The sequence below is a fragment of the Thunnus thynnus genome, chromosome 11 (assembly GCF_963924715.1).
Source record: "Thunnus thynnus chromosome 11, fThuThy2.1, whole genome shotgun sequence".
Taxonomy (NCBI): Eukaryota; Metazoa; Chordata; class Actinopteri; order Scombriformes; family Scombridae; genus Thunnus; species Thunnus thynnus.
Window position 1 is genome coordinate 5,129,972 of NC_089527.1, and position 13,494 is coordinate 5,143,465.

The window sequence follows — 13,494 nt, forward strand, 5'->3', positions numbered from 1 at the left end:
TTTATCAATTTATTATTTATAAAAAATATATTTACTGGGAGAATATGAAAGCCAATAAATGCATTTATTCAATATTTTTAGATAGAGAGTACAATAAATATACTGTTTTTGTTTGTTTTTTTTACGGCCCACAACTTTCATTCTCATTGCTCTCATTAGCAGGCATCGTTTTTTAGCAAACAAACTCTGATTAACCAACTGTACACTACCTTCCTGCAGACAGACACAATTAGCAACTACCTGGTGAACATTTTACAGCATTTGGCAGCTAACAAGTCAGATATTTCTCTCAGAGTTGGTGGAGACCAAAACATAGCTGAAAGTGAACAGGAGAGTGAATATTAGACTTTCATTTGTGAGGTTGCCAGAAACACCATTTGAAATTATGGTTTCTCTGTGTCTGCTAGCTGTAAACAGGCAACTTTATGAGGCCGTAATATGTCAAACGTATGATTTTTAGCTTGTTGCAGAGGTCTGCCTCCATGTAGCCAAAAATAAAGATAATGCAGGTTTAAGAACAGGTGTCTCGAACAGTTAAAGCGCTACTCTGTCTTTACTTAATAGCCTATTTTTTGTTAAGCACTGTTAAGGGAACAGGTTGATCCCTTTACTGTTGAGTATTCACATATGGATGCACTACACAGCCCTGTTTACAGTATGAAGCTTCAGAGCGCACCATCTCTCCTCATCTGTGTGCTTTGTCTAATCATCTATTTCTGCCTCACTAACCTCTTGTTCTCCTCTCTGGTGAGACTACTTACCCTGGGGCTATTTTTCTCCCATCCTCTCTCTAAGAGAATGAGGAATTCCAGTGGCAAAAGCAATCAGTGGGCTCCACTTCTAACCAGTACCCAGCTGAATTTGCTGTCAAATTAAAAATGATTTGTTCTTTTTCTTTTAGCACTTTGCATCTTTTCTTATTCCCTCATCCCCTCCATGCATCGCCAATCTCTCTCTTGCTTCTCACCTTTTTGGAAGCTTTACTCTTGTTTTTCTCTACTGTAAGACTCAGTTTTTTTTCTGCTGATTTTCCTCTCCTCTCCTTTTTCTTGTGCCACCTCTTCTCCTCTTTCTCCTTTCCTGTTTTATGTCTTGGCTTGCCGCTGTTAATTTTGGACAACATGCCATCTAACTTTAGAAACTGCTCTGTATGCATTTTGTGCAATGTGGAGTATCCTTTTTCACCTGGGTTTTCAGACTAGAGTAAAAAAATATTCTCTGGTATGCAGGGTGAAGAATCGTGGATAAAAAGCACAACTACTGAAAGTAATACGTTATCTTTTCATTGGCAGAGCATCAAGAAAGATATGTTGATGTGCATTATGCAGAGGAAAGAAAGTGCTTCAAAGCTAAACAAACATTGCTCCTCTATTATTAAAGCACATGCACTGCAGTTATTATACAATAATCTAAGACAAGGAAAAGCAGTCGGCATAAATTGGTTTAACTTTAGCTGCATCATTTATGGTGTTATATCTTTTGTTAAAGCAATGTAATGAGTTTTTTTCAACCTGACACTGAGCAGTGAAATCCGAACCGAACACAGTTTTGCAAAAAGTAACAGGCACAGACAGTTTGAGGAATAATTTTTAATTTTTGCTTTCATTTATCCTCCAATAAAGTGGTTTTGGATAAAGAGGGTTAAAAGAGGTGTTTGTTTACAGCCTGCCAAGTTGACCTGATCCTCAGATCTATGCAAATAAATAGCTGAGGAGGTATGAATAAGAAAAGATGCTGACATTAAAATATCACTGTTAAAAAGTATAAATTATGATAATAATAATAATAAATAATACATTTAATTTGTATCTCACTTTTCATTCATAGTGAAACTCACAGTGCTGCAGTATTAACAATATAAAAGACACAACATAAAGAAAATAGTAATAAGATGAAAAAGCCTTCCTGAATATAAAAAGGTTCTTAGGCCTTTTTTACAAGAGTCTAGGGTCTGTGCTGCCCTCAGATGGTTAGGAAGGCTGTTCCACAACCGTGGAGCAGCAGAGCAGAAGGCTTTGTCCCCCATGGTGCGGAGCTTAGTACTGGGGGCCCCGAGGAGCAAGCTGCTGACAGATCTGAGGATGCGGGTGGAGGTTTGTGGTATGATCAGTAGATAGGGAGGCGCATGTCCGTTGATGGATTTGAATGTGAGTAGCAGGACTTTGTAGTCAATCCTGAAGGAGACAGGGAGCCAGTGCAATGAAAACAGAATTGGTTTTACATATTGGTGTTTTCACACTCTCATCAGGATCCTGGCAGCGCTGTTCTGAATGTACCGGAGCTTCTGGATGCTCCTGCCAGAGATCCCTGTGAAGAGTGCATTGCAGTATACCAGTCTTGAGGAGATAAAGGCATGGACAAGGAAGAGGTTTTGCATAGATGTCTTATATGGTCATCAAAAGTCAGCTGAGGGTCAAACCTAAGATTAATGAATGAGGAGGAAAGGGGGAGGTCCTGGCTGTCAAAGGTGAGATGAGGTATGGAGGATGACTGAATCTGGTGGGGAGTGCCAATAAGAAGAGCTTCAGTTTTGCTGCTGTTTAACTGGAGGAAATTTGTGCTCATCCAGGCCTTTATCTCCTTAAGACAGGTGCTGAAGCGTGACATAGCTGCAGAAAGGCTTTGGGCAGTTTTGATGTACAGCTGGGTATCATCAGCATAGCAATGAAATGACATCCCATGTCTGGTGATGACACATCCAACACCACAGAGCGATCTAGACCAGCATCCTTCCAGTCAGACATACTCAGTCCTACTGCAAAGGTAGGACTGAAACCACTTAAGTGCAGTTGTGCACCAATGGTGGTGTGGAGGCGCTCTAAGATGATAGTGTGATCCACAGTGTCAAATGCAGCACTCAGGTCAAGGAGAATCAGGAGAGAAAGGGACCCTGCATCAACTGCTGTCAGCAGGTCATTCACAACCCTGAGCAGAGCTGCTTCAGTGCTGTGTGCTGAATGAAAACCTGACTGAATTTTTTGAAATAGGTTTTTGTGTAGTTTTGGATGTCTTGTGGCATTTTAAACAAAAAGAAAAAAGTATGAATTGCAACGACAATAGCATCGGTGATGTAGTTAATGATTTAGGTTCGGAGTAGAAGAAATATACATAGATATTAATGCAAATTTGAGTTTTACAAAACTGCTTCAATGTTCATAAAGTGGTGAAAAAGAAAGCAGTGAAAACCAGACGCATACAAAACTTCAATGGAAAGGCTCATTGGCCCTTGGCGCCATAATGTGAATAAAAAATCATAGGCCATAACAAATTGTAAGCCATTCATTGGCATTAAAAAAAATCTGTTTGTGATGTCCTCTAATAGCATGTTAGCTTGTGAACATGGTTTGGTACAAACCCTCAACAGTTGTCAATTATTGACAACTGACAACTGTTAGTTATTCGTCACACATGAAGGCAAAGAGTTGAGGACAGCTGTCTCCTGACTGAAATGATTTGACTTGTATTGCAGTTTACAATTTTTTGTGCCTATTTCTTTTACATATTATTTTTACCTATGTTGTGTAGTATCTTTTTAATTAAGGTTCATTTTTCATAAATGCCAGTCTGGTGCTCTACATCCTCTTTAATAATAACTTTATTTGTCTGGCACCTTGCATGCAAAAATACAACCCAAAGTGCTTTAAATACAGGCCAAAAACAAAAATAAGTAAAATATCATATATGTCATAGGGCTTTATGTGTATAAACCCTTCATACACATGGCTGCTGAAGTTACAGTGTTTGCCCTTAGCACAGTACTCAACAGCAGTCTGAGAACATGCCAAATGCAATTTCACTTGTAGCATACTAGCCTTACTTTCATGTAGCCTCTGGGGACCAGAGACCATGTGATTTCAAAGAAGACACAACGCAAGACTTTGGGATTTAAACAGAAAAAAAGGAGATAGTTTATTTGAAATGTACAAAAGCTATATACACACTCACACAAACCCACACACACTGAGCATAGTAAAAGTGGATGGTAGCATACACAGAAACATTTTAAAGGCTACTTAGAAATTCAGCAAACATAATAAAACTGAGGAATTTGCAGGGCTAGTTTGCCAATCCTGTCCGAAACAGGATTTCAGATATCAAAGTCCGGGTCCCCTCCTGGACTCTCTGCAGTTCATCCAGAGCCCAGGGGATGTATGGGGTGCAGCGAAGGGGGGAGAGGGAGGGTGGTATGAATGTGTTAATTAGGGTTGGATCTCTACTGAGAACACACAGAGGTACTTGTATATTCTTTTAGAGAATGCTCCTCATCACACACTGGGGTCCCTGTGCCCTGATAGACTAACACAGATGCATATCCTTGTCCTTTTCAATCAGTTACCCTTGTGAGATGAGACCGTGGAGAGTTAAAGCCTCTGATCCAGAGGGCAAAGGAGGAAATTTGATTTTACAGTGCCATCCCCAAGAGCTCAGACCATGATCAACAAGCACTTAGTATCTGTGGAACATAATGTTGTACAACCACTTGTTTAAACTAGGGCTGTCAAATTTCTGTCTAAATGTGATTAATTGCATTTTGAATTTCATCATATTCCATAAAAAAACATACACTTCCACCATGTTAAACATAAGCAAAATTTGTTCAGACTAACAAATAATCCTTTATTCCAAAACCTAGGTGTAACTGAAACTCATGACATGGTACCACAATAGCACTTTTCTGCTTATTTCTTGCTGCAAAAGATTTGAATTAAGTGCACATATAAACTGCAATAGGAGTTAATATTTACAGTTTTTTTCATAATAGGCATGGATCACTTTTTACATACATGGTTTGTTGTTGGGCTTGGACTAGGTTCACTAACTTCAGTGCTTTAAGCACCAGCATGTCATTGGTTATGAAATGAAAAGCTAAGACACTGTAGTTCTGTCATTATTTGCCTGCAAAAAAGTACATACATTGCTGTGTCTGTCCTTCTCAGTCATGTGATAGAGTTTTAAACCTAGTCACAAATAAAGAAATGCACCTTTCTTATTCCTTTTTACAACATTTTTTTGTACAGTGGGAGTTCCAGGTTAGGCAGGTTGCAAGTCTCTTCACTTATCTCACATATTGTATAGTACACATAGAAGGTAAAGCGAAGTGTAGCTTAGCCTATGAGAATATATTTTTGCAATTCCCATGGTTAGCATGAAGCAAAACACACACACACACACACACACACACACACACACAAACAAACAAACAAAAATGTTAATGATGTCATATTTTAGAAATTCAAATTGAGACATTCATGCATTATTCTTTTTGAATTAATAGTAGGTGTTCATATGTTACCTTTGACAGCCCTAGTTTAAATATCAAAAGTCTATAGCATAACTTAAAGCAAGTACCATACAGTATAATCTATAAACATGGTCTTCATAATAAAAAATATTATCTGTTATCTACATATCATGTCCATTTCCTGGTAAGTGTGTTTTCATATTGTACTCAGATGCTCAACCTTGATGTCCTCAGCAAGGCACTATGTGAACTGCTTTCAGTGCACCACTTTGTAAAGGGCTATTACACAGGGAAATACTGAATGGCAATTGTTTGTAGATGCATTTATATACCCTGGACTATCATATATTTGAAGCTAAAAAGTATGGCTTTTTAACAAATGATGATAGAAAATTGTCCTTAACCCTAGCTGTACTACTAACCTTATAATGTAACATATTATAATCTGAAACAAATATTACAAGATAAGCATATTACTATGGACAATGAAGGGAAAAAAGTATGAAATAGCCACTTTTGCTTTGTTCAATCAGTGCTTTCTTGTGTAGTCCATATATTCCTGATGTAGAAATGGTTAATATTGGATGGATGATGAGGTGTTTGATTGCTCTCAACTTATCATGTTGAGGAACTTGCTTTCTTCAGCCAAGGCTGTGAGCATTGAGTTCATGTCACCGATGGCCATGTTGCCGATCCCTGCCGGTACAGATGCTAGGGTGACAGAATTGCGAGGGGTGGTGAGACGTGAGGAATTCTGGGAGAGGCTCTGCAGAAGGCCAGGACTCAGGGTGCCTGACATTAGGCTGGAGTGGTCCCCATCATCTAGCATGGTGTCAAAGTCAATCTGGGCATGCTCTGTGCCACCAGATCCACCAGTAGAAGAATCCACTGTACTGCTGGAGACCTGGTTGACTCCTGGTGAGGCCATGTTAGCTGCAGCAGTGTTGTTACTGGCTGGAGCCTGGCTGGCACAGGGGGACATGGGGACATCAAAGCTGGCAGAAGCTGGCTCAAACAAATGAATCTGACCTGTGTAAAACACAGCAGAGTTGGGATTCTCAGAGTTGCTATGGTGGGCTTCTGACCCACTGGGCCTCTTTGGACTTGCCTCTGAGGTGTCATTACCAAGGCTGGGACTCAAATCAGATGACTTGGGTATTCGGCTCGGTTGTATTATGCTTAACCCTGCGTGTTGTCTGGCACTAGACTTGGGCTCTGTGGGAGGCCTGGGATGTAACATTCCTCTGCCTCCATTATGAGTATTGTGCTGCTGCTGTTGCTGTTGGGAGAGAACACTGCAATTTTGTTGCTGATCCACTTGGTTCGCATGAGAATACCCATCAGCCTGTGTCCTTGCTTTGTAACTTTGCAGTTCTGGGTCTGCCATACTGTTACGGGTAGGTCTCACACTAGTGCTCCCAGATATAGAATTCGGGATTGCCTCTTGGCCAAACCCTTGCTGAGGACTCATTTGCTCATTAAAGTTCACATTGCTGCATTGCCTCTGTTGCTGATGTTGCTGGTGGGAGATGTTCATCATCCTCTGGCTGTTGTGGTTTGCGTACCCCTGCATAGACATATTCTGACTCATAGGCCCTACCTGCTGGTTGCTGCCAAGGCCTTGACCCTGTGCCTGGAAGGAACCAAAGTTGTGCCTCTGCTGAACAACAGCTAGATTCCCCCTGAGAGGATGCTGCTGTTGTTTGGAGAGCTTGGCTGTGGTGTCCACAGTCCCCGAGCTCACCTCGTTCCACTGCACTGGCATATTATTCTTGTTCATGTTGGTTGATGGTACTGAGAAGGGCTGCTGGGAGCCACCAGGGCCCATCTGGCAGGATTGCATGTCCTGACCAGACTGAGTCATGGTGGCATCAGCCATTGCCATCCTTCTCTGTGCATAAAATGACGCTGGTGGGGCCATGCCTGTCTGGTAGCCCTGAGACTGGTTGTTGAAATGGTAGTCAGCTTGCCCCGAGTTGTGACCTGAGTTGCCAGTGTTCTGGGATCTGAGGTACTGCACCACGTCATCCGGAAGCACCATATCTTCTTCCCCACTCTGCTCCCCCCCAATGATCATCCCATCTACTGCCATGTTCTCCATGGCAACATTCTCAGAAATGCTAGGTGGTCTGGGGGCGAATGGGTAGCGTTGCAGGCTACCATCAGAGCGAGTGTAGCCCTGCATAGCCAGTGTCTGGTGGCGTTCTGAGGGACCATTCATGGGGTTCATGCTGTTCATGCTATTATAGCGCTGGACCCTAGGAAAAGAGAGAGGGTCTAGGGTGGGACGATGCACTGGGTCACTGGCACGACGTGGAAGGTTGGTGGGTACCTCATGGGGCATCATGCTGTGATTGCCATATCCGATATCACTACATCTCCGGGGCACAGTTCCAGATGGTGGCTGATGGAATAGGTGTGATGAGCCTTCCTGGGAGTCACCGTAGAGAGCCATGCGGGTCCTCAGGCTCATTCGATCCATATTGGGGAGAGGAGTGGGTGGAGCTCCACCAATGGCAGCAGCATACTTTGCCTTGAGCCGATAATGCTGAGCTGGTGTCAGACTGAGAAGGCTTGGGAGACCTCCACCACCACCACCACCACTACCACCACCAGCACCTCCGCAGTGGCTGGCCTCACTGGAGCGTCGAGACAGATCAGTGGAGATTGGGTCATAGGAGTCAGCCGAACTGATATTGTTGTGACGGTTAGCACCAAACTGGGATGCCTCACTGGAGCGACGGCTGGAATAGCAGGGTGAAATACCAGACGAACGCCGACTCAATGTGTATGCTGAGCTCATGGTACTGGTGGTGCTGTCACGCCGCTCATTTAACTGGTTTAGCAGTGTCACTTCACACGAAGACAGGTCGCCGCCACGTTGGCCAGGGTAGGAACTACTGAAGTTACTCATCATGTTGGAGGTCTCCAGCAGGGAACCTGACAGATACAAGAGACATTTTTACATAATGACACCAAGTAATAACATATTTGCATTGAATTAAAGTAAAGCACCTTAAAAAACCTTCCACACTTACCGACTGCAGGTATGGGAGGCAGCTTCGTGCTGTTGCGTTGGCCCTGCGGTAGCTGCGGTGCAGAGTTGACCCAGGGACAGGAGTCTCTCACTGTCTTCAGCCTTTCCTTCTTGATATTCTCCAGCTTGATGGTGATTGCACCACCATGACCCACAGCTTTCCTGAACTGGAGCCCCACCCCAGCCTGCTGCCCCCCAGCGGAAACAGTGGAGTCAACCATGGGGCACTCATCCTGTGCACTGAGGTCCCCGAAGCTGCCCCCGCTGTGCAGGGCCATCTCTACCCCACTGTCGTTGTTGTTGGCGCTACTGAGAGGCGACGGCTCACTGCTACATGACGAGTGGCCACCAGGACTGGACTGATACGTCTGGAGGAGGACAGCAAGGAAGAATCTGATGTAAATACACTATAGAAGACATATTATAAATGATGGTGGTCCACTTGTAAATAAATTTTCTGCAAAACTGTGGTAACACTGATAGCTACTATTTGAGGCTGAGGCTGATGAAAATGTTATTAGTTTAGCAGGTACTTGGTCATGAACCAAAGTACTAGACAAAAGTAAATTTTGACCTTCAGATGGTGCTAGATAAAAGATTGGGGAATCAAAGTTAATACAATTCACCCTTAGGGGGACATGAATGTCTGTACAAAATTTCATGGCAATCCATCCAATATTAATAATTCAGTCTGGACCAAAGCAGTGAACCAACCAACCGACCAACACTGCCATCCCAAAAATCACAAAATAGGTGAAATTTAAAAATAGAAATGAATAGAATAAAACAATAAAAGATATAAGCTCATGCCAAGTTCAGAAAACTTCATTATATATTCTTCAATATTAAATAATTACCAGAGTTAAAAAATTCTGATTGTAATGGTGTTTTGTAATAAGTAATGTAGGCCTACAGTTCCATAATCTCATTAATTATGGATGAGTTTTGATTTATTTACAACAAGAAAACAAGTGGATAATAGATGAGTTCTGTGAGCAACAATCCAGCAGCAACAGTAATTCAAACTGGCCCAAAATGAACTAAAGTCTTGATCACAGCTTGATGCTGGCACTATTTGTTCAGCACACATGCTAAAACAGTCCCAGCCCTTGAATATTAATGTTACAATGACTTTTATCATCGGCCGACAGCAGAGGCTACTGCCAGTTACTGTGTGTGTCTCTGTGCATGCATTTGTGTGTGTCCCATATACAAAGGAGCACATTTTCAATCTGTGAAAATGGATTATCATGCAAAAAAGGCTATTTTCCACAATGCAAGAGGTGGAATGCAACGGTGTAGCGTGAAACACAAGGACACATTTGCACATTCCCCATGCTGAGTTGCAATGAGACAGAGAGACAGTTTGAGTGCTCACCTCAGTGAAGTCTGTCCATTAGGAAGGTTATAAGAGAAAGAGAGAAGCAAGTTCAAGCAACGACCAAAGAGGTGCGTTAGGAAGGACGCAGGCAGTAACTCAGAGTCTCAGAGCAATGTTAGTAAAGTGGGAAAACAGTGAGAAAATAAGTGTGTGCCTCTCTTTGTTGGTTCCTAAACATACAAAGCCATGCATGCAATTCTTTGATCGAGTTATATTAACAGGTGATATTGATCATTTGGAGTGCTAAAAGTGCTACAATTCCTTCAAGGTGCAGTTAATCGAGTTTAAAGTCAATAACAATGAATTTCCTGCGCACAAATCTTTTCATGAAGTATAAAAGAGGTTTGTGTGGGATGATTTTTAAACGAAAGCGATAAGGACTCACCATAGAGTTCTCAGTCTTGATAGATTTGACTTGTAGGCAGTCTTCCACTCCTCTAGAGGTGCTGTTGGCTTCAATCTTGCCGTCCACGCCTCTCGCACCGTGCTTGGAATTCGCCTCATTCTCTCCATTGCCTTTGGGTGGCTGCAGTCTCGGAGGAGCATCGCTTCGTTGTTTCTTGGTCACGTGGGCTTCGGGTCCGTGGACTGTCTTCACGTGCTTCCTGAGAGAGCTGGGGTCCGTGTAGCGCTTGGTACAGCCTGGGATCTTACACACATATGGTTTCTGCCAAGAGGGATTTAACACAACTCTTAATGTGGAAGAAAAGAATTGAGATTCGACCTCAGATGTAAATCAAAAATATTAGGCTCATCATCGAAAAACCACAACATTTGAAAATTTTATTTTTCAGAATGCATCTTGGCTTATGTGAGACATACATAAATTACAATTGAAGAATACCAATTACAGTCTTTGCAACTTGCAGATAGACAAATATAAGGACCTAAATCAATACAAGATGAGATGATGACAGGAGTAATGAGAGTAAATCAGTGGATTGATGTGAATGCGTGAACATACCTCGTTAGAGTGTGTGCGGTTCTGGTGTTTGGCCCGATCCGAGGCGTTGGAGAAGGCCTTGTTGCAGCCTTCATGTTCACACACATAAGGCTTCTCCCCAGTGTGGGACCTGAGGTGGGTCTTGAGGTTCTCCAGGCGAGAGTAAGCTTTCGAGCAGCCCTCAAACTGCAGACAGATAGATAGATAAACAGTGAGTGCTGTGTTATTTTGTCCGCAGCTGGTTAGAGAAAAGAGAAAAGAGCTGGGCAACACAAAAAAAAAAAAGCTGTGTGTGTTTCAGTTTTTCAAATGTAATCTACTCTTGGACTCTTGCCCACCTACTGTGGCGTGCCACACAAAAGCAAAGCCCGGCTACACTTTGGTAAAAAGGGCTATTATGCGAAATATCTAAACTAAGTGTGAGGTGTGGTAGAGCTCTTTGTCTAGTGTGCTTTGTTGAGACAAAGAGAAGTCTGTGTTTAGCCTTTGTATTCACTTGTACTGTACAAGCTATAATTTGGTATTCCTTCAGAGCAGTCACTGTGAACGTAATTGGCTTTGAAATGAAAAGAGAATCAAATTAGAGTAGCTCAGAAATCGGATATAAAAGTCTGAAGATTCTCCCTTAAAAGATGAGACTGAAGGGGAGTTAGATGATGCACGTGGGATTTGTGCAGAGAACATACAGCGAGGTCTTAATGTGGACCCATGGCCCCCTGCATGCCTGCAGATTTTAATTACAGCCCCACACTGTCAATCAGCTTTCTTAACTTTCTCCTTCACAAGTCATCTGTTTTAATGCATTCACAAGATCCTGTGAACAAGCTTTGAAGCCTAAGAAAACAGGCCCTCAACTTGATCTTCACATAGCAAATGAAGGCTTCAATAAAACCCCTGTGATTTATCAACATGAGAAATAGAGCCTGTCCTCCAAAGAAAAAACAACACTAGAGGTTGTAATGTCAGTCGCCAAATACGACCTATAGTTACGTTTGAGTGACAGATGCCATCTAGTGACCGAAGGATAATGACCTGGAGAAGTGGTGCAGCTCAGATGACGTCTATATAAGGTGACAAATTTCCAAAAAGTGGACTTTGCTGCAGGAGACTGCTGTTCGCTTCCTGTTTCCAACCACAAGTCGGGACAGTTTTTTAAGAACCATAACTATGATTGTTGTGGTGTTTACTGTTGCCATGACAACAAAGGTTGCCTAACTTTAAAGAAGTAGTAACTAACCCTAACCCTAACCCCAACCCTAATCCTAACCCTAACCCTCAACCCTAACCCTAACCCTCAACCCTAACCCTAACCGACACCATGTTTCCAGTGATCATTTGAACCCAAACCATGATCTTTCCTTAACCCTAACCAAGTGGTGTTTGTGCCTAAACCTTACCAGACCTACAGTGTTGTCACATCATAAAACAATTATTTTTTTAAAAGTTATTTGTAACGGTTTTGGAAAGCACAGACAAATGATGTTGTGTTCCTGATGACTGCTGATAAGGGTGTCAGATCAGAAAACCATGTCATTCTGGAGTGCATGTACAAATGACCTATGTGGTTGTTTAATTTGGAGGACTTAATGGAAAAATATCACTGTTGATACAAACACACACACAAAAAAAAAAAAATCAGATGAACTTTTTTTTTTTTTTTAAGTATTTTTTTCTGGAGGCACACAGAAGGGCTGAAAGGTAGAGACTGCATGTTACATCCGAGTTACAGTTCTAGTAGTTGGTTAACTATTTAACCAATCAGTTAACTCACTCCACTAATGTTACACATCATAAAGGTCAATTAAGCAAGACAAGACAGACAGTTGAATAATGTCTTCTGAGACTCTGGAGGAGCTTTGTAAAATAAATAACGCTAGTCTAGACAAAAATAGTATATCTTTTCCCCTGCTGCTTCGTTTTTGACCGTTCTTTTAATAACATTTTGAAAGTCTCTTGCAAGTGTAATACTAAAAGGTGTAATACTAAACTGCTAGAGTGCCCCTTTAAATACAGCGGTCAGACAATAAGTGAGTCAGTGAGTCTGCTGATCTTGTGCTCGGTGAGTCAGTTAAACAGCTAGTTACTAACAGTGCATCACAGTGTTTCACGGGGGATACGAGGGCTCTTACTGTGCATTTATGCGGCTTCTCTCCCGTGTGTCTCCTCATGTGGACCACCAGCATGTACTGGGCCTTGAAGGGTTTCTGCTCCCGTGAGCACTCCTCCCAGCGACACACAAACTCCTTCTTCTCACCGTGGATGTGGTCGTTGTTGATGTGCTGAGGAGACCAATTCAACTCACGTCAGTTATCGCAATAATATAAACGAGTCAGCAAATTCTTCTCTTTTTCCCACCAGAAGAATCTCTCTCTCTCTCTCACACATGTGTCCATGCATACGTGCACAAACACACACACACACACACACACATTGTGAGTGACGGTGCCATCCATTATAGCTGACAGTTATTATGCATCTGTCAACAGGAGACAAAAAAACTATAAAAGCACTGTGTCTTCTTTTTCAGGCTGTGTGTCAGTATGCTTCTTCAGAGGAAAGGAACTTCCTCAGCTCCCAGTAAAAGTGATCAGGAAGAGGAATTTGTAACAGCTTTGTTAGTTTTCTCCCATTGTCCTTACTTTTAACAAATCAGGAAGTCAGTGAGGGGACGTAAAAAGTTTCCTGTGTGATGTTTAAACTTAAATTGATGTATTAGTCTACTACTTTCAGACAAATCAAATCACACTCGGTTTGAACAATCTGTGATAGAGAAGGAAACCTAAAAAATATGTGAAATAAAATTTTCTTTCCCCCAGGATTCTCTTGAAATGATCTGTCTACGCTGCAAAATTATACATCTTACTGTAATTCCAGCATGATTTCCACCTTGT

At 42.1% G+C, this 13,494-nt stretch overlaps 1 protein-coding gene across 1 annotated transcript in view; it reads right to left on the reverse strand.

Annotated features, from left to right (window-relative positions):
* Nucleotides 1-4,923: 4,923 nt before the first annotated feature.
* Nucleotides 4,924-13,494, reverse strand: part of gli2a (GLI family zinc finger 2a) — an 88,787-nt gene continuing 80,216 nt past the window's right edge. The window contains exons 10-14 of the mRNA XM_067602924.1: nt 12,733-12,882; nt 10,625-10,789; nt 10,046-10,327; nt 8,281-8,647; nt 4,924-8,182 (exon numbers count right to left, since the gene is read on the reverse strand). Coding sequence (XP_067459025.1) covers nt 5,853-8,182; nt 8,281-8,647; nt 10,046-10,327; nt 10,625-10,789; nt 12,733-12,882 — 3,294 coding nt within the window. The 3' untranslated portion in view covers nt 4,924-5,852. The remainder of the gene's footprint in view (nt 8,183-8,280; nt 8,648-10,045; nt 10,328-10,624; nt 10,790-12,732; nt 12,883-13,494) is intronic.